This window comes from Rhagoletis pomonella, unplaced genomic scaffold (genome assembly GCF_013731165.1).
Source record: "Rhagoletis pomonella isolate Grant_MI unplaced genomic scaffold, Rhpom_1.0 Rhpom_scaffold_00002, whole genome shotgun sequence".
Lineage (NCBI taxonomy): Eukaryota > Metazoa > Arthropoda > Insecta > Diptera > Tephritidae > Rhagoletis > Rhagoletis pomonella.
In genome coordinates, this window is record NW_023458556.1 from 6,080,050 (window position 1) to 6,100,329 (window position 20,280).

Sequence of the window (20,280 nt, forward strand, 5' to 3'; positions counted from 1 at the left end):
GCTTGAAACGCTCGACTGGCGGACTTAAGCTGGTAGCCGGTATTTACCGTTGTGGCGTAACAGAAGAGACGCCACTTAGTGAATGGTGCAGTGGTTCAGTGTTTTGTATTGGGAAGAGATTTAAGATGGGCGCCTCTTCGCAACAGTGGATTGGAACCTTTTAAGGGCATTAATTTTGCATAGTGTTTGTAGGTAAGTAGTAGTTTCCATTTTGTAGGAACTAACTGGCAGCAGCTAAGATATATATATATATATATATAAATGTGTGTATGTGAGAACTGGTGAGATTGCAGCAGGGACATGGCAAACAAAAGAGTAAATAAGCGCCTGGTCAATCTACTATTTTGCGCTTAGAAACAATCGAGATGAATATAGTTTTAAATAAAACTAATCGTTTCACTCAGTAGATTTTAGAATGCCGTTGTTTTTGTGTTTTTTTTATACACTAGTTACATCGCAATACGGTTTTGTGCACGAGAATGTGACGCTACATTATACATATGTATGTATGTATGTACCCAGAAATAAGTCGCAGAGATTTATTATTAACTCTCTTTTATTTGTGTGAAAATAAATAATTTTCATCAAAGGCGTGGTAAGCATCGTTTTCCAGATGAAGTCTGTAAGCTATTTTGTTTTAAGGTATTTCAAAACTCATAGCTCTATCGTAACTTTAAAACACTTTCTAGCATATTTAAATATGTATATATGTACATTAGGGTTGTGCTTTTTTTACACTTTTTTTTAATTTTGATTTGCCTGTGCTTGCATTTAATGAACTTTTGTCCATATATTCCTTTTTTGGCGATATTTTTGTTGGTTCGTGAAAATACCTCCCGCGCACACTATCATTTCATTTACAAGGCTGTTGCATGGCAAAGCCCCATACCTAGTATAAAAATTCGACCGAAATTCCTTTTTGCCTACCAAGTTTTGATTTAAAAACGATGTGCATCAGCACTAAATCCACGAATCTATTTTACTTTAATAAAACCATAAAACGTTTGAGAAGAAAAACATGTTTGAATATTAATTTTCTCCACTTAGAAACTGATAATAAATTCCGCTATGCGCGAGAGTTTTTTTTATAATTTATCAAAATTGTTGTTATTTTTTGGAAATTTATACGAAAGTTCATCGTTTGCCACCACAGGCATTTAAATCTAAGAAAATCATATCCCTAATGTACATATGTAAGCCTTGCCAATTTCTTGCATTTGCCTTAATTTACATTTCTAGACTGCCATATCGGATTACAGTTTCCAAATGCGTTATCTGGTTTAATGAACTGCAAAATTGAAATGTCACTTCGTTTGCTGCCAGCTAACTGTAACAGCAAACTTTTCGAATAGGCTTCAATGTCAGAAAAGATAATAGCAACTTTTAGGTGGAATTTGAATTGGTACTCTGGTATTATGTGCTTTAGTAAAGTGTGACTGTTTGAATAAAAACAAACAAAATTTTATTATATTTTCCAAAATATTTATAAAAAAGTAAGGGCTAAAAAAGGGCACATAGCAGAAAAAAATACTATGCAACTATGCACGAAGTCAACAGGGTGTGAATAAATTACTAGCGCATCTATTTAGTTCGGAATGCAACAATGTGTACTTTTAAATATTTCTAATATTTTTATATATTTTTATCATTTTCGTTGTTGGTATTTTACCAAAAGGTATTCAGGGCTTTATTTGCACACAAATCAACTCCTATCCGCCTTCCAAGTCGTTTTCAATTGATACTGAATGAAGGGCCATGGATGAATTGATAATGGCCCACCCTTAAAATTTTTAAGGCATTTTCATTGTGAAGAATAGTTCGTGTCTTCTTCGCCTTTTAGTGAATTCCAGGACTTGTTTTTATGGACATTCTAGGTGCTTTGGAGTGGCCCCTCGTTGTATGGAGAAAAATAATTATTCAAATTCTCGATCTGGCCACATCAAAATATTCGAATATATACACTAAAATCTACAAAATACAACGTTTTAGTCGAGCTGGTAAATATTTAGAGATGGCTCACAGTTCCTGAACATGGCGATTTTTTTTTTATTTTTTCAGTTTGTTAAGCTAGGGTGGGTTAATTATTATGGACCTATGTTTTCAAGCTTTTTAAATTTATTTACCCTAGATTTAAAGGACAGATAAATTTTAAAAGCTATTTTCAGAATATTTGTTAATATATTTGTGTTTAAGGCAATACGAAAAGGAAACTTAATACAGGGCTATCCAATTGCTGCTTACAACAAACACACTGAATGTTTAATTTCTAATGAAATTTAAACTTCATAGTAAAGTTCGGAAAATAAAAAGTATTGAATGATGTCTCTTTCGCGGATCGGTGCAGAACCTAGTCGTTATGGGATAATTCAGATACTCCTATCCTTATGTACATATATATACGGGTCATTCCATACAATATTTACACCTCAAGAAGAATCTTTTTTCAATTGTTTGCTTTTAATAAACAATTTGTCGGAGAAAATCAGTTAAGGTATCAAAATGTGCGTAGTTACCTCGGATTTCCATGAGAGTGTGAGATAAATTAAAATAAAAAGAAATTGCATTAAAAAATCGCATTTTTAATTTAATTTTTTTTTTTTCATTAACTTCATCATGTTTGATTTTTATTTTTTTCAACCTGAATAGTTGTCAAACTTTATGGAGTACGCTGTAAAAATTTGAGAATGGAAACACCAAATCTGTAGAAGTTACGAGTTTTTTCATACCTGCGTACATAAACTTTAATATAAACTTTAAGTACGCAGGTATAAAACTTCTACAGTAAAGAAGTTAATAAACAAAAATAAAAAATAAAAAATATGCGATTTTTAGTGCAATTTTTTTTTTATTTTAATCTATCTCACACGCACATTTTGATACCTTACTGATTTTCTCCAACAAATAGTTTATTAACTGCAAACAAATAAAAAAAAAGATACTTCTCCGTGAGTTCAAAATTTTGGGAATTTTTTTTCAAAATTTTCGAATATCATGACGAAATAAAAAAATAGGTGTCTCCCCTTTTTTCGATAAAGAATGTAAAAATATATATTCCACCCCAAGAAAAGAAAAATTTTGAGGTGTAAATATTGTAAGGAATGACCCATAAATATGTAGAATATGCAGCTACATAAACTTGTGTGCTTTTAAACACTTTATTTGATTGCGAACTTATTTTGCATTATTTTCACCCATATTCCTTTCAACTTTCACGTAAATCATGAGGAATTCAAATTGAAAACCATGGCAAGCGAGTTTGAGAATCAGAGGAATGAAAAAAATTGGAATTGAAATGAAAAGCGTTTGGACGTCCTTGATTTCCTTTGGGAATCACGAATGTGTGATCATGAGGCGCCAACCACCAACAGAGGTGCATACATGTGCACATACATACATACATATATTTGTATGTATATACCTTTGATGAAGATTATGTTGGTATATTAATGCATTTCTTCACCACTCGCGAGTCGCGACTCATCACACTGGCGCGCTTCTTTATCCACTCACTTTCGCTTTTATATATTCGGCGCACAAATGAAACTCCGGTGCAATTTTTCCAGCGCCAAAAGCGGGAAGTTCATTTTTGATGGAAAATAGTCGGCAATGAAAATACTTTCATATTTATGTAACGTCGCCAGCATTGCAATTCGAAGCGCCTTGTTGAACATTCTCTATGACTTACACTACATATAACGCCTCTAAACTTGAACTCACTCATATTTCGCCGGCTGTTGGCTTCCAAAACCGACAATTCGGATGAGCGAAGTGAAAAATCCCTTGGGAAATTGTGGTGCCAAAAAACAAGCGTGCGTATGAATTCAAGAAAATAAGCCAAGCGGCCGCGTACTCCCTTCTCACACATACATTCATACATACATTCATACATACATGCAAATGCACCAGGGTTGCCGTTTTGGGCTTTTCCTATCAAAATTGGTAGGTTTTTATCTCGTTGGTAGGATGGTAGGACCCTTAAAATTTTGGTAGGTTTCTTTGCTCATAAAACAGAAAACATCTCTGGCTTGTTGTGGTGTGTCACTTTGTCAGCACTGTGAGTAGGCTTGCCTGGGTCCTGTTTGTCAAATACGTTAAAAAACTCGTTGCTTACTGGCATAGGCAGAATTTCACCAATTACCTTCGGCGATTCTCTGAACTCCGTATACGCCCGAAAAATAAAATTCACTCGAAATTTTTTATTCCGCCCATAGTAGGTAAATACATGGAAACCAAAAGTGAAAAGTGATTGTTTCCGGAGGATCACAAAGTTTTTAACCGCGACTCGAAGAAATTAATGGCAAACTCGCAGTGCGCAGATTTGCCCCCAGCCCTGCGGCTCCTAAACACGGCCATTTGGCAAGCCTAACCGTGCAATTTTTCACATCATTTACTCCGAAGGCTTTATTAAAACTATAAACTGTGCAAATTTTTTGCAATTTTTTCGGTTTATCGCAATTTATTAGAAGTTTTGAGGGCGTATAAGTCAATTACATGTCGGTAGCCAATTACATGTCGGTACGAGGGTCTGGTTAAAAGCACCTACCAACTTTCTTTTGTGTGCTATGTAGGTATATACTAGCTTTTATTCTGATCTTTTTGTTTACCTGGAAATCTTATTTTAAGTATAAACACCAGCAAAAAAAAATTATTTTCTTAAATGGTAGGAAAAAAACAATTTTGGTAGATTTTTGAACCCTCTCTTAGTAGGGAAAAAAGTTTTTCAGAGGTAACCCTGAAATGTACTTACTATCACTTTGTTTCTGTGCTATGCGCCAAAAATTTGCATATTTTTCGTATTTCATTTTGGAATGTGCGGCTAAATAACTCAAAATAAAAATAAAAATAAAAAATAGAATATTTATGCAAAAAAGTGCGACATGAAAAACACTTCAAAGTGAGAATTTATAAGCCAACATAAGCCAACACAGAGTGGAAGGTAACGTAAATATTTATTAAACGAATGCCAAATGGGAAGAGGGGCAACGAGGTCGAATTGCAAGTTTCATAACGCGAATGGCACCGTAGAGGATCAGCATATATGTATGTATGTGTGTGTATGTGTATGTATGTAAAGGCAAATAAAGGATTTTAAGTACATTTACTATGAATTTTATTTAAAGCTTGAATTAACAGACCGCAAGGATTTGATAAAATACACATCGTTACCTTAGTTCACAGAGGCGCTAACCAACAAATTTTTTTTTATTTTATTTTACAGGAGAAGCTAGAGCTTTTTAAAAAGTGGCATTAACCCCGTTGTTTTTGGTACTAACACTTTAAAATTTTTATTGAAGGTTTATTTATAATAAATACATCCTACCAAAATGTGCGAAAAACGCAGTTTCGAAAAAAGTGTTTTTTAGGGCCTTTGTGAATTAAAAAATATACATATATATGTACTATATACTAGTTTTTGCTCGCAGCCCCTCCGCGTGATATATTGGGCCTGCAGCTTAAGCTCACACTCAGCTTTTGAAATGCACCTCAATCTGTAGTACCCGAATGCTGATCGATTGCCATCTTTCGTGCGCTTTGAGCAACTCACATTCGTAGTAGGATAGCTAACCCATTTGACCTTGCTGACATGCAATGAAAAGACCGGTAAATCGTTAGATATTGATTGCCTAGGCTGTGAACAGTTGAAGTTGACTTCCGTCCTGTGCAGAGTTGGAGTGGAGTGGTGTATGGATTTAACCAGGCCGACCTATCGACATATACTTCGACCCGCTGAATCCGGTTTAACCGCAACCGAGACCATTGCAACGTAATATATGAAAGGCAAGACGAAGACGACCATAGAGCAATAAAACCGCAATCAGAGATGTTGTCGTCTGCAAATGAATCGTTCATGTTGCCTATCGTTCGTAATACAAAATAAGGATGTAAATTTATAAAAAAAAAAAAATAGTGAGGAAAGATCGAGTCAAATTATAACGATATTCAAATCATATTTTATTTTTTTATTTTTTTTTTTATAATTCTAAATTTCCAGCCCCCTATCTACTTAGAAAGCATCACATTCCGAAAACTGGTTGCATTCAAACCCCGCTTACCTTCACTAATATTAGCCTAATAATTCAGTATTTACATATTTTTTGGCATGTCAAAAACACACCAGCATTTTCCACTTCACTTTATTGAAAACCGCATTGCACACCTTAACCGCATTTCACATTTCCATTTGTCGTTTAATTTGTGTTCATCTTATTTCCACGGCAAGATTATTTTTTCATTTTTTTTTTTTTTTTTGTTTTTTGTTACGAAATGCTTTTGAGCATTTTTTAGTTTTCCGCAACAGCGACCACAATTGTTATGCGGCTTGTTGGAACGACAACAGTGGCAGGGCAACAACGAAAACACGACAACAACAACAGCAATTATGAATAGCCGGAAATGTGGCAACAACATGGACGGATTTGTTGAATTGTGGAGAGCGGATTGTGGCGATGCACTGGCAGCATGTCCTGTCCTTGCGTTGACGTGCCACGAGCTTCCGCTCCAACAAACAGCCTCAACCCAAACTATGTATGTACATTGACAGACGGACAAAGCACAACTTGAACTGACCAGCAGCAGCAAAGACGGCGGCAACAGCAGTAACACAGTTGGTCGCCACCATTCAAATGCTGCTGCTGTTGCTGCACTACTGGTGTGGCAGCATTGTTGTCCTTGAAACACATTGCAACGTCGTTTAGCTGTTAAAGCAACCAACCACGCCTTAAATCTCCTTGCCACTGCACTTTAGCTGCCCGTTATGTGGTTATGGTATTTTTCCGCCTCAGTCAACTGGAAATACCGAAAAAATTCCTTTCTGCGACCAGCCAAGCAAGCAAACGAAAAAAAAAGTGCAAAGCGTGCAACTGACAGAAGCTGGCAAAAACAGCGACAAAATTTGCACAAGCAAATTTGCACCGAGAAGGAAACAAATGCAATTGTTATTTGGTGCCACACAATCAGAAGAATGTCCCCTTGCCTGCTGGGGGCGACAGCGGTCTGTGGGATATGCAAAACGTCTCTCCAACTGCACCCGCAATGGAAGTGTACGTAGGTCTTGAAATTTTTTTTTATATTTTTATGTATTTGAATGTGTAAAAAATGCTTTGCCGTTATGTATGCCTGCGTGAGCACTTAACGTGCGCTGAGGCTCCTTCAAGGCATACATTTAGGGGCAAAATTAATTTCTTCATTTCTGTTTAAATACATATTTTGGAACAGGTAGACGATGTGTTTTCTTGCACTTTTTCTCCAAACTTTGAAGAGTTTTCAAGTAAAATAATGAAGAAGTTTTATTTGTGCGTTTTCTTGCTTAAGGCGCGCAGGCAAATGCTTGACCATTGGCGCCGCCAAAGTGTGAACTTTTGTGCCGGAACAAAGGCACACTTGCCATAAAACAACAAAGGCAATCGCACAAGGCAAGCGCACCTTGAAGAATTCGCGCAGCGTCCATTGGCAGGTGTTCAAGTTGAAAATGATTGGTGGAATTATAAAAAAGTTTCGCATTGAATGGTGGCATGCGACCGCTGTTAAATATTTGCTTAAACCCTTAATCGCAATCCCAGTGAATGAATGCTTGCATTCACATTCACATTCACATTAGTTCCATAGTTCGATTGAAATACTAATATGCAATAACTAAGCCAAGTGGCAGCCATTTGGCGAGCACTCAGACAATTAATTTGCCACAAAGTGAGCATAGACTGACTGCTCATATTCGATGCCTTTTTGCGCTGTGGGTTTCCTAGTATGTGGGCTTGGCTTAGCCGCAGCCACAAGAGGGCAACAACAATTTGGCTTGTATCGCAAAGAAGCCACCAAAGCAAATGTGTGTGTGGGTGTGTGTGAACATGTATGTATCTACATATATGTGTGTATTTGCTCGCTTTGTGGGCCATCTACAAACTGCGCGACCGCTATGCAAAACAATGGCGCAATAAATGTTATTAATTTAATTAATTATAATTAATTTAACAAAGTCTTTGGATGTCAGTCCTTGTTGAGCGCTTGACTGAACGCCAAACAATGGCGGAGCACCGTTAGTTGATTAAATCTAAATTCATAGATAAAACCAGAGTGATGGGAGAAGTGGTATAAATTGGCAATCTACCTCGCTGGAAATGTGATTTGGTTTTAGACAGAAAGGAAATACCGGCAAACTTTGTGCCGAGCTTTGATGTAAGCCAGTAAGGAATCCCTTTAAAATCTTGTTAGCTCCTGTAAGTGGCCCTTGCTTTGTGGTGGTAAAGATTACTCAAATAAACGCAACTCTACGGAAGATTGAGAAAGGCCCTGTCTGCAACTATGCTATTATAGGAGTTGCCTATTTCCCTCCAAGCGATTAAATGGGAGCTCGACATGTCCACTCCGGAGGTCGCAGAAGGCGTGGACTAAAACGTAAGGTTGCAAGATGTCTAGGATTATGTGCGGAGCGTATGAGATAAAGTTCACGAAATTTATACTATCCCACTAAAGGGAGGATGCTAGGCTACTGGTGGGTGTTCTAAAGGGACATTGCCTTTTGGCATCTCATGCCTTTAAACTGCCTCTGAGTAGCAATAATCTGACTAGTGATAATCTGTAGGAGATGCAGAACGAATGAGGAGACAGTGGATCATATACTATGTGAGTATCCTGCCGTTAGTAGATTGCGATTAAGTCTCCTGGGAGCAGGCTTTCTGCCTAACTTGGTAGCCGGTAGCTTGGTATACAGTGAGATTTTTTTCTATGACGGCTTCCTCTATAGACTCCATGATCCTGCGGAGGGCGGACTCAGATTATCTATATTTACTGTCGTTGTTGAGCTTCTGAAATGCAATCGTGAGGAAATCAGTTCATATATATTTATATGTAGACCAGTCAGCAAAAACAAAGATAAACTGGTTCCCTGGAATTTTTGGCAAAAGCGTGACCTTCTGTACAACGCCACCATTACAACTCTGCGAACTCTGGAAATATGCCTCACTCAACGCCACTAGCGTAGACTGGAGTCAGCCAAAACCTCCAAAATATTTTGCTGACTTGAAAGGGTTGAGAGGCCAGCGTCATTATGTCCTCCAGCAAAAAACAGGAAAGTATTAGATTAATTAGAGCCTGAGGTTATTCGAAGCATTTCTCTATGGAGTCAAAATCAAATACTTTGTCACTTTGAAGGTCCTCCCTTAAACCTTGCAGGAATGCAATGAACTCTGCATAAACTTAAATTTTACTTTCCGGATAATGTCGCAATTTTACTTCATAAAAACTTAAAAGAAATTTTTGGAGTAGACATCGCCTATCTGGGGATTATTTTATTTATTCATTCAAATTTTAAGTAATAAATTAATTGTTTAGCGAAGTAAGCACAACCACGTAAGACTCTTCCAAAGCCTAATATCTATCTAAAATTTGTGTGTACTTATAGAGCATTTACAATATTTTATAAAACCTTAAGTGATTAAGTTCAGGATTTCTTAGAATCCTGCTATTTGATAAACACTGTAACTACCTTACTGATGTAATAGTTGTTTTAAAAATCTGTTAGGGCTTTGGTGAGTAATCTACCGAACTTTAAAAAAGCTGAATTTCGAAAGAAAATAAGTTAGGCCCTTTCTATACTAAGGTAACGATACTGTATTAAATGAGTACTACGATACATGCATACATATGTATGTAAGTGTATAGAATAAAAAATAATAGTGGCTAGAAACATATAATTACATAATCATAAAAATTATAATAGACTTACGCATAACGATAAATAATACCACTGAGAATCAATGCAACACACACACACACACACAAACATATAACAACAGAATCTGATTAACTCCCTGCAATGAAAAACAAAACCAGTTAGAAAAAATACTAGTTCATTAACTAGTATGTGCCTACCAGTTCGACAATTTCGAAGAACTTAGGCGATCAGCGACATCTGCCTCTGAATTCCCAAAGCCAAAAATAAAACGCAATTAATTGCTTTTCTTACAAATGTCGGCTGTGGCGTCACGTGAAGACTACTGGTAGTGGTTCTGAAATCGCATGTTCGAGTCCGCTTGGAGGTGGTTCAGATTTTTAAAATTTAAATAAATGTAAGTAAAAATAATTTATTCAATTTATAAATAAGTAACAAATTTGAAAATCTAATTGCATTGCAAAAAACATTTAGGAAGAAATGCTTGTGCTATAAAAACAAAGAACTTAACAAAAATATTTTTTTTATTAAATTTAAAAATTACAATATACAGCCTAAACAAAAAAATAAATTTATAAAAAATAAAAATAAAGTAAAAAATAGAAAATAAAAAAATTTTCCCTGCGCCAGGATTTGAACCTGGGACCTCAGGCTTACCACGCGAGTGGTTTGCTCTGTCGGCCATTGTGACAGCTGGAGCGTTGCGAGCAAAAAGGCACACTTATGCTTTTCACGGGGTATGAATTGGCAGACTATCTCATCAACTGGTATGATGCTACTAGTATTTATACTAGTAGATGCTGATGCATAGCCTGACAATTGACATCTCGTAGGACATCGCAATTTTAAAAATACCAGTCGCTAACATTGAAAAAGGATAGAACGTGAACTAGTTGGGCTGAAACGCAAACTGGTAGAATTCTAGTTCACAACTAGTAGCTTTCCCTGCAGGGCTTCTTCAGATCAGAAAAAGCAGAGAAAAAACACTGGACTAGTCGCATTTATTACGTGCCACAGGCAGAAACACAACAACAATGTTAATAACTATTTCTTGACAAGCCCCATTTCTTCTCTGATGATGGCGCAGATAAAAAAGATCATGCAGCGTGACCACATGTTGTCGGAAGAAGAAAAGCGTATGTAATGTCTCCAAGCAACCAACGGAATGACCATTCACCTCATCGGGCTTCATCAGAAACAGAGTAACGCAGTGATTATGATTTCATCGTTGATCTGCGTTCGTTGAGAATTATCGCGGCGATCAACGCAGTAGTTGTTGTTGCATTTCAGCAGTGCGTGTGAGTTTTAATGACTGGGGCACGCAGATGTGAGACATCAACGCAGATTTGAATGCATTGTTTTTATGTAAGTCCGAGCCTGGGAAGGAAAGGCTTGACAGCAAGCAGCTAGTGGTGGCTGATGAGGATGAAACTATACTCTTTCATCCATGGCCTTAAAGTCATTTGAAATAAATCCGCCACATATATTTATGCCGCTAGATTATGCACTTAACAAAACATTTGAAGATAAACAAGAAAGTATTGCCTAAGTAAGCATTTATTTGTATGTATTATTTGCATGAATTTCATAACAAAAAAAAAATCAGAAATGCACCTTAATGACTGTTATTATGTGAACAATTTCAAGGTAAATTACTTTATTACTCTCGGCTAATAAGCCATGCCATTTTTTTATTTTTTATTTTTGCTTTTTTGTCGAACAAAATGGTTGCCGCTTATGCCCTTCTTCAATCGCTTAATTTTCGCCGTAACGCCATCAAAAGCATAGCAATAAACTAAGTGGAGGTAACCACAAACACAAACGCACACAAATTTCGAACATACCGCCACGAATTTCACTGTTGCATACTTGGACTGAATGTTGGCTGTAATGCAATTTGTGCTCATCAACTGTCATCGCAGAGCCCATAATTGCTTAGGCACGGCGACTTAAGATAAATATTTTGATGCTGCGGCGGCGCTCCAACTCACAGGTTAAACAGGTTCAAGCGACATGAGAAAGATGCAGAGCATTAAGAAAAAATGCGGCAAGAAAATTATGAATGCTCCATTGCAACAAAACTACAAACAACAAATGCAATGCAAAATCTAGGCGTTTTACCAGTACTGAAAGAACGAAAAAAAGGAGAAGAATTGTGAAGTTTTTTCTTTTAAATTTATTGTTGAGAATTTCATCGCTTACAAGGCTGAAGTTTCTTATTTTTGTAGTGTCAATTTCACGGCTTAACTGGTCATGGCACGAGAGAGAGAGGGGCAACAATGCTCTGCAAACAGGTCACACATTCGTGTGAAGTTGTAGGCGTACCATGGCGCAGAGCGAAGTGCAAAGAACTTTAAAGGTGTGCTTCTTCTTAGCTTTAAATCAGTCTGAAATTCTAGCCAAAATTTCAAAAAAAAATGGCTTTTAAAACACGCTTGCATATTCTGTTTTTCTAGGGTTTAAATCTTTAATTTTTGCGAATTATTGAATGCATTCATTGGAGTATTATTTAGATTTAGTGAGCAAATGCATATTTGTACAGGTAGATGGGTAGGTGGAATGCAAATGTGCAACGGAGATGTCGATCTAATCTATTTTACGCAATTTAGTGGCTCATAAAGCCTCATTAACAAATGGACAACATAGCAAACATCTACAAGCCGACAAACCGACAAAGCCAGGGCAACAATAAATAGCAATGCAACTGCCCAGTTAACGCTTGCAGGCATATTTGCATACAACCCGGTTTGAGAAGATTCCTTGTAGGAAAAAAATGATCTGGTGAGACACAGTTTAGCCATCACTAAAAGCCCTGTTAGTCTAGGATTAACTTGATTTCACTTACCGTAAAAAAAAAATCTTCAATAACTACTAAAGACGTCAACTTAAGCCAGAAGCGAAAATATTTTGTTTTTGTATTCTCTTATTCAGCTATTTTGGACAGTTCGTCGCCTATAGGCACTTATTTTTAAGATTCTCCCATCGCTAATTAAATTAAGCTACGTAAATCACATGCATCGGTCTTCGTGTAGGAAGTTTGGGTGTAAAAACTCTCAACAAGACGGATTCCAAGGGTCAAACATTGCAATATTCCTTTTATTGCAAACGAAATATTTCAACATAACGAAGTTTTCTACAAGGTAGTTTCCACATACAGTCATGGCGGCGATCTGTCACACAATCTGCCAGATGGCAGTCTGGCAGTTACTTATGTATAATCAAAATACAACAACATGTTAATATGTGCAACGAATTAAGGATAGTAATTGTCAGTACAAGCACACACATGACAACAAAAGTCCAATCCCAACGAATAAATAATAGGGTGTGGGTGTGGGTGCGAGTGTGAGCAGAAAACGGCAGTTGTATGGATTGCATAACCTCAGAGCGACAGCAAAAGGTGGGTGGCACATTTTCACTCACAAACCTACATACATATATATGTATATATATGCAGATATACGCATATTAAAATGCTACCGGCGCTTTGGTCTCCGATCATCTCCAACCAGTCACACTCACTCCAAACTGGCGCGCGCCGATGGTATTTCGGTTAAGTGCAAAACCCGCATTAGTAACCGCAAATGTTGGACAAAGCAAATTTATATGCGGTTGCGTAACCATTGCCCAAGATACATATGTATGTGTATGATTAACCCATCTTCGCGCCGGGTGGCCTTTTCTCCCAACTACACTTGCTAGTTACCAGCTATCGTTTGGTTCCTACGCCACCCACTCACGGTCAGCGGTGTTATTGTCACCACCGTTATTATCATTAGGTAAGACCATTTAGTGATGAGTGTTGTTGCTCGCATTGTTGCTTGAGTGTGAATTGAAAAGTCAAGTCAATCAATAGTTCGACATAAAATGTGATTTGCTGGCGGGAGCGTGGCAGCGACAGCGGCAGCGGCAGCACCCAGCAAGCTCAAAGATAAGCAAATTGCATAATAATAATTTAACAGCAATTAAGTACGTTGCATTCGTCACGCCGCGCCCTGCCATCGCTTGATTGCGTAATACATACTTGTAGTATTCAGATACGCTTTGTAAATAAGTATTCACACAGGAAGCGGCAGTCGCAGTAGCTGTAATGTAAGTTGAAGTACCGAAAGTCATAATTAAATTGCCTTAAAATTTAAATTAATAATGGTCTGCAAGTGCATAATAAATTCAAAGTGAGTAGTCACCTAATTAAATTAGCGAATATATGCATGTACATATGTGTGTGTGTATGTTCACATGTATAACTTGTCTATGGGGCATTCCAGCACAATTCGAACACCCGAATTTTTTCATAAATTTGTATGTTAACAATTGAGAGGCTTCCCTGATTTTTTTGTTTTAATTTTTTTTTGTCCAGCCGTTTTCGAGATATGTATCGCTTTTTGAAAACCACATGTTCCGTTTTTAAGTGCCTATAACATTGCGAAAAATAGGCCGATTGGGACCATTTTTTAATGAAATTTTTCATTTCCAAAACAACTTTGGAAAATAAAATCTAAATAATTTTCAAAACCAGATTTCTATAACATTTTCCAATTTTGTACACAAAATTTTGATTTCCAAAAAATGTACTGATCTATTTTCTTGAAATTTTTTTCTGAAAAACTGGGCCTCATTTCGCAGTTCCACTGGAATCTATTTTTTCGGACTTTTAATTTAATCAAAAATTTCCGATCCACATAAATATAATAGTTTTTGAGATATTCAAAAATTAACTTGCAAAATACCGAAAACTGTGAATTTAGAATTTTGCATAGCTTCGTTATTTTATAATATTTTATAATAGAAATTTTTCTGACCAACATACATCCAACTCAAAATTTGTCGATTCCAGCTATTAGTCGATTTGACATGGATTGACCCCTGTATATATATGTCCTTTATACGGCGTTGATTAGGTACGTAGATGAGTATTAAATTTATTAAAATATTTTAAAAAGTAACCTTTGTTAAAAGACTTAAGACCATCTTGTATTTGTACTCATAAAAAATATTGAAGAGAATGATCGATGTTGCCTAAAGTGTCACTTAGAAGTACTTGATTTTATTTAATAAAAAGTACTCAGAGTGGAATTTATTCGAAATAAAAAAATACTGATTTGGATTTTAGAACTTTGACGAAATCACTGGAGCGCCTTTTATTAGTTAACCGAAAAAAGGAGTTTTAAAATTAAATTTAGCTGCATTCGTTGTCAAAGAGACCAAATATCCACAGAAGTACGAGAACGCAAAATTTTCAAAAACTTTCAACGTTCGAAACAGCTGATCATTTCCACAATTGCCACAAGTAGTTCATTTCGCAATTTAATTTCTGTTTGGTACATTGTCCCCGATTTTATCTTTTTTACAATTGAATACTTTTGGATTTGAAAAAACATTTTAACATATAAATGTATTATCTCAGAATGAATAAGTTACCCATTAGAAAATAAGAGAATCTCCTCCAAACAGCCAATTCGTCTTCTGAAAAAATTAAGTATACATATATGCATATGCACCTACAAATGTACCTTTGAAATTATTCAATCATTCAAAACTGACAAATATGGCCAAAAACACTTCAGCTTGCTGCATTTTGATCTACTATTTTAGCGAAAAATTTTATACGGCAACGATAGTTGACACACACTAAAATAAGAAGAAATAAGAAGCACATGTCTGAGATCACCTTATTTTCTTACTTGTAAAGTTTTCCCAAGTAAAAAATTTTCAAGCAGAAAATTGCACTTCTCAACCTCTTCCTCTGAAATTTTTCACGTCACCGTCAACTTATACAATGCGTCTTAAAAAATAATTCCAATGAAATTCAATTTTAACGACGCCAATTTTTATTTTTCTTTTAATCTCAGCACAAAACTTTAATTATTTTTAAACTTTAAATTTAATTTTTTATTTACTTTTCATCTCTTGGAATGCTATCTGCGTATTTCTCTGCCAACGTTCTCTCAACCCAGGGTATCAACTCGGCGACGCGTGTATACACACCCGGCTTATTTGGTTGCGCACAACCCAAACCCCACGAAACAATGCCCACCAGTTTTTCGTCCACGACCAGCGGCCCACCGGAATCCATTTGGCATGCGTCGATGCCACCCTTCGCATAGCCGGCGCAGATCATTCGATCCGTTAAGTATTCGTTCAATTGGCGATTACACACAGCTTGATTAACAATCGGAACACGAGCGTATCGCAACAAGTATGAACCGCTGCCTTGAGGCGTTGTAAATCCCCAACCGGCGACCAGAGCTACATCTCCATCCAGCACCAACTCACCTTCTGTGGGCAAAGCAATCGGTTGGATCTTTGAGCTAAAAGTCAGTCCACTAGCCAAACGCACCAAACCGATGTCATAGTCCATGGTGGCCATATTGAAACGCGGATCATAATGTACAGCGGAGGCGTCGACCAACACACCCTCATGGGAGGATCGTGATTTTGTGCCCGCATGAACGCGCACATAACTAGCACTGATGCCTTTTAGGCAATGGGCGGCGGTGATGACGGTGCGTTCATTGATGATCGAGCCGCCGCAGAAGTGTTTGTTGAACAGTCTCACCGATACGATATACGGAAAGTCGACAATGTCACGCGCTGAAGTGCCACCCACGATGCGGCCCAGAAGCAGGCTTGAGAAGGCGCCGGCGGCCTGAGTCCATGACAATGCGCAAAGGGCTATTGTAAGTACAAATCGGTAGTGTAAGTGAAACATGGCAGACACGTAAGAGAAACAGCAACTAGGCAATTTTGTAGCTCACTAAAGATAGCGCGTTCTTCAAAACTAGGCAATTAGGATTGACTAGCGGAAACCTTATGAACGTGTGGCCGTCATGGATATTTTCTTGCTCAATTTGTACGAACTTGACACTCAATGAAGCGATACATTGGTTACTGCTCTGACTGATAAGCGACTTCGAACGCAGTTGACGTTTGCGAACATCAATTTGTAATTAGGCAAATTTGCTTTACCGTCTCATTTGGAGATAAGTTTGTTTTTTTTACAGAAACTGTAAATATTGTGTTCTAAGTATTTAATTGCCGGCCGTTGTGCTGAGTTGTAGTTAGAAGTGCGCACTACCGTTCCATAGGAACTGGGTTCGTACCCTGGTAAGAGCGTAAATCAAAAAAGAAACTGCGGTCATCCTTCGGTGGGCAATGGCAAACCTCCGAGAATATTTTCGCCTTGAAAAATCTTCTCATATAAATCCAGCTTATTTTTTTTAACTCTCTTTTAAATGAGAGCCCTACCTAATTTTAATAGTTTTATTTCATTTTTGGCTTTCATATCTCATTAACTGTAAGCGATATCAAAATGCAAAAAAAATTAAAAGTAAATACCCGTTCTAACCGCTTATTTCTGAATATATAAATTAAAAACCGGGTTTTTTCGGTTTTCTTTTTTCAAAACATCTAAAACCGGTTTTGGAAACATCGAATAATCGAACACCCTGATGAATACAATTTCAGGTAAGCACCTTCCATTATTAATTGATTTTTAACAAAGGTTATAATATAAAAAAATACCTATTCATGAAAATTTTGACATTTCGGTAAATCACTCGAAGCTTTAGATCTTTTCGAGGCTATTCCAATTATTTAAATAGCAAACATACTATGAACTATGATGTACATATATATATGAATAATTTACTTTTCTGCCTAATTTTTCCACTTCGCATTGCTAATGAGTTGAAAGGCTAATTTTTAACGCATTTAATTAATTTATAAAAAAAAATGTATGGGAATACTTAAATAGGTACACAAGGCAATGATTTACATTTTAACGCTTTAATAAGCACACAAATCCAAGTACATTTCAGCAAAAACCACATTTACATTAAGACACAAAAATATTTGTACAAAAAAAAAAATATGTTGTGGTCGGATAATGTTGGCGGAAAAAGTGCAATCGAAAACGCTCGAACCGTAATTTGCAAAATACTGATATTCATAAAATATTAATTGACCCAAAGCAACCACTTAACGAGCATATGGCCACAACTACTAGCATGCATATGCAAATGAGGCAACAACCCAGCAGGAAAAATGTGATCAATTATTAACAAACTCCATACGTAAGGATAGTTTTGTATTGTAATTTCTCCAAAGATATTTAAAAAAGAAAAAGAAAAAATTGTTAATTGTGTAGATGATTTGCACTAAAGATGGGCCAATTGTAATGCAAGCACGCGAAACTGTAATTGGTTGCCATTATTTTATTTATTTATTATGTATGTACTCTAAGCCAAGCTCGATATCCTACAGGGGTATGTATATATATATAATCATCTCTTGCATCATCAATATATGTACATATATACAATAAAAATAAGCCTTTGTCTGCATTTCCATGCATTGGTGCGCTGGGATTCGAATTAATGTTGATTAAAATGTGCATCTAATGGGAAAACAATAGACAAAGCTAAAATAATGCTAATATATGTACATTCGAATCATTCCAACCAAAAACATAAATAAATCCACTTAATTCAGGTCAGCGAGTGAAGGACGATTTTCAAATCATGGAATTTCGTATGAGGAATAAGCAACTTTCTGTGGTGAGGCACCATAATGTACATCGAAATGTATCGCACACCTAGATCAAAAGTGTGATCAACTAAAAAAAAAAAATATGGCGATTTTTTACATAAATCAATTCATAGGACTTAAATCCAATTAATGCAAATATTTTTTTCTTCGTGATTATATACATTAACTAAGAAACTACTGTTATACCTGTTTTTGTATTAATTGCGTTGAATCTGTACGATCCACAAGCAGTTACATATATTTCCCTCTCTGAATTTTGAGTTAGCTCACTTTAGATCTAGCAGGTGTGCGATATGTAAATGTGGATATTATTTATCTATTAAGAAATACACACATATGTATGTATATACATTAGGGTGGACCAGTATTTTTGTTTTTTTAGGCACTCCCAGTATGAAGAATAACGAAAATAATAATAAATTTTATCGGTTAATATTAGCCAGGACTTTGCAGTTTTCCGTATATTTTGCATAGGGAAAATATATTTTATCGAAGAAATGCTATAAAATCGTTAAAAATTAATTTTTTATCTAAAGGAATATTTACCTTCAGAAATCATTCTCTATTGTTGTTGTATATGGATGCATATTTAGTTTTAAATTTTACTAACTACTTTTTTATAACCGATTTTTGCTATATACAAAAATTAGTTAAAAAGAATAGTTAGTAAAATTTTAGACCCAAAGTTGCAGTATAATTCTATTGTTGGAAACAGTGCCGGATTTAAGAAAAAAGGCCCAGTAAGCAATCTGTCCAAGGGCCCACTGTTTTTATATGTACATACATATAATAAACGGCCAAATATTTTCGGTATATTAAAAAATTTTTATTGAATGCAGAACTGTGCAACTTTGAAGCTGCGTCTTGCTTTTTGTTCAACAAATATTTCCATTGCGGAATCCAAACTCATTGAATTTGCCACTAATCTTTCAATATAAAGGATAGAGGAATTATTGAGTGTATTTTCAGCTACAGAAGCACGGCGATTCTTTAACGATCCCACGTGATTCACGTCCCACATGGCTCGCGTTGATCTCAGCGTGGTCCCGTAGGCGGTATCTTTTTTCTCTGCAGCCTCTTGACAGTCCTCATCGTGCGAAATCCGACTACTTCTTTGGTGTCGGTACCTAATGAGCGGGAAATGTAATTCCACTGCTCGCATATGTCAGTTTATTAAAGAGTGCTCTCAGAGAGCAGGTGTGCGATTAGAGTTGCAAATACATTAGCGGTCTGTTGTGATTGCAGCATTGTTGGGCGCACATTTTTTCTGCACAGAGGCGGGTGGTGTAGAATTCTGTTGGGTTTGGATTTTTACGTAAAAATGGTATAGCAGTTATACAACTGTCCGCAGTGACGGACTTACGTGCGTCAAAAGTTGAGTATTGGCCAACGTTCGTTGGGTCCGTCGACACAAGGGTTGCCAATCTGGCTCCTCTCTATGCCAACACACACAGTCTGCTCAACTGTCAGTTTTATCCTTGAGCGTCACGTACGCAAAGTACTCATTCTGACGGGACTATATGTTTGTGTTGCTGCTGCTGCTGCTGTTGCTGTGTATGCACTGCATATGCGCCAATTTAAATATTAGGGGTATTCTCGAAATTTTGCAAAGCCCTTGCAAGTAGCACGGATTGTACGGATTGCATAATTTGCAAACACACAACATCAAAATATATGGGACACACATTTCCTAACGCTGCAAAATATGCAACGTCGAGATCCATGCATATCTTTTGCAAAAAAGAATAGCAAGACCCTGTGCTAGTTGTTTCGTTGTTGGAATTGCTATATATTTCTCTCATTCCTCCCAATTTGCTCACTTCATTTTTTTTTGCTGTGTCTTGTTATTGTATTTGATACATAGCTCCTTGCTTGCTTGCATAGGTATGCATGATATTATTTCGCAATGGGGGGGCTCTCGTACTCTTGCAAATTTGGAATAGTATTTTTGGATTCCATACAATCCATGCTACGGGCAGGACTTCGAGAATACCCCTATTGATAAAAGATTCAATTTCCATTTCGATTTTCAATTGAAAAATAGTTTCCATTGTGTTGCATTA

General features: G+C 36.6%; 2 protein-coding genes across 2 annotated transcripts in view; both read right to left on the minus strand.

Moving 5' to 3' along the window:
* Nucleotides 1–20,280, minus strand: part of LOC118732920 (intraflagellar transport protein 140 homolog) — a 192,858-nt gene that overhangs the window by 22,952 nt on the left and 149,626 nt on the right. The gene's annotated exons all lie outside the window — the stretch shown is intronic.
* On the minus strand, nt 15,496–16,532 carry LOC118732925 (trypsin-1-like). The gene has a single exon (XM_036462052.1). It carries the CDS (start codon nt 16,377–16,379, stop codon nt 15,564–15,566), a length of 816 nt encoding a protein of 271 aa, XP_036317945.1. The 5' UTR covers nt 16,380–16,532; the 3' UTR covers nt 15,496–15,563.

Coding starts and splice junctions, on each gene's coding strand:
- LOC118732925 (XM_036462052.1), bottom strand. CDS start 16,379: ATGTTTCACTTACACTACCGATTTGTACTTACAATAGCCCTTTGCGCA.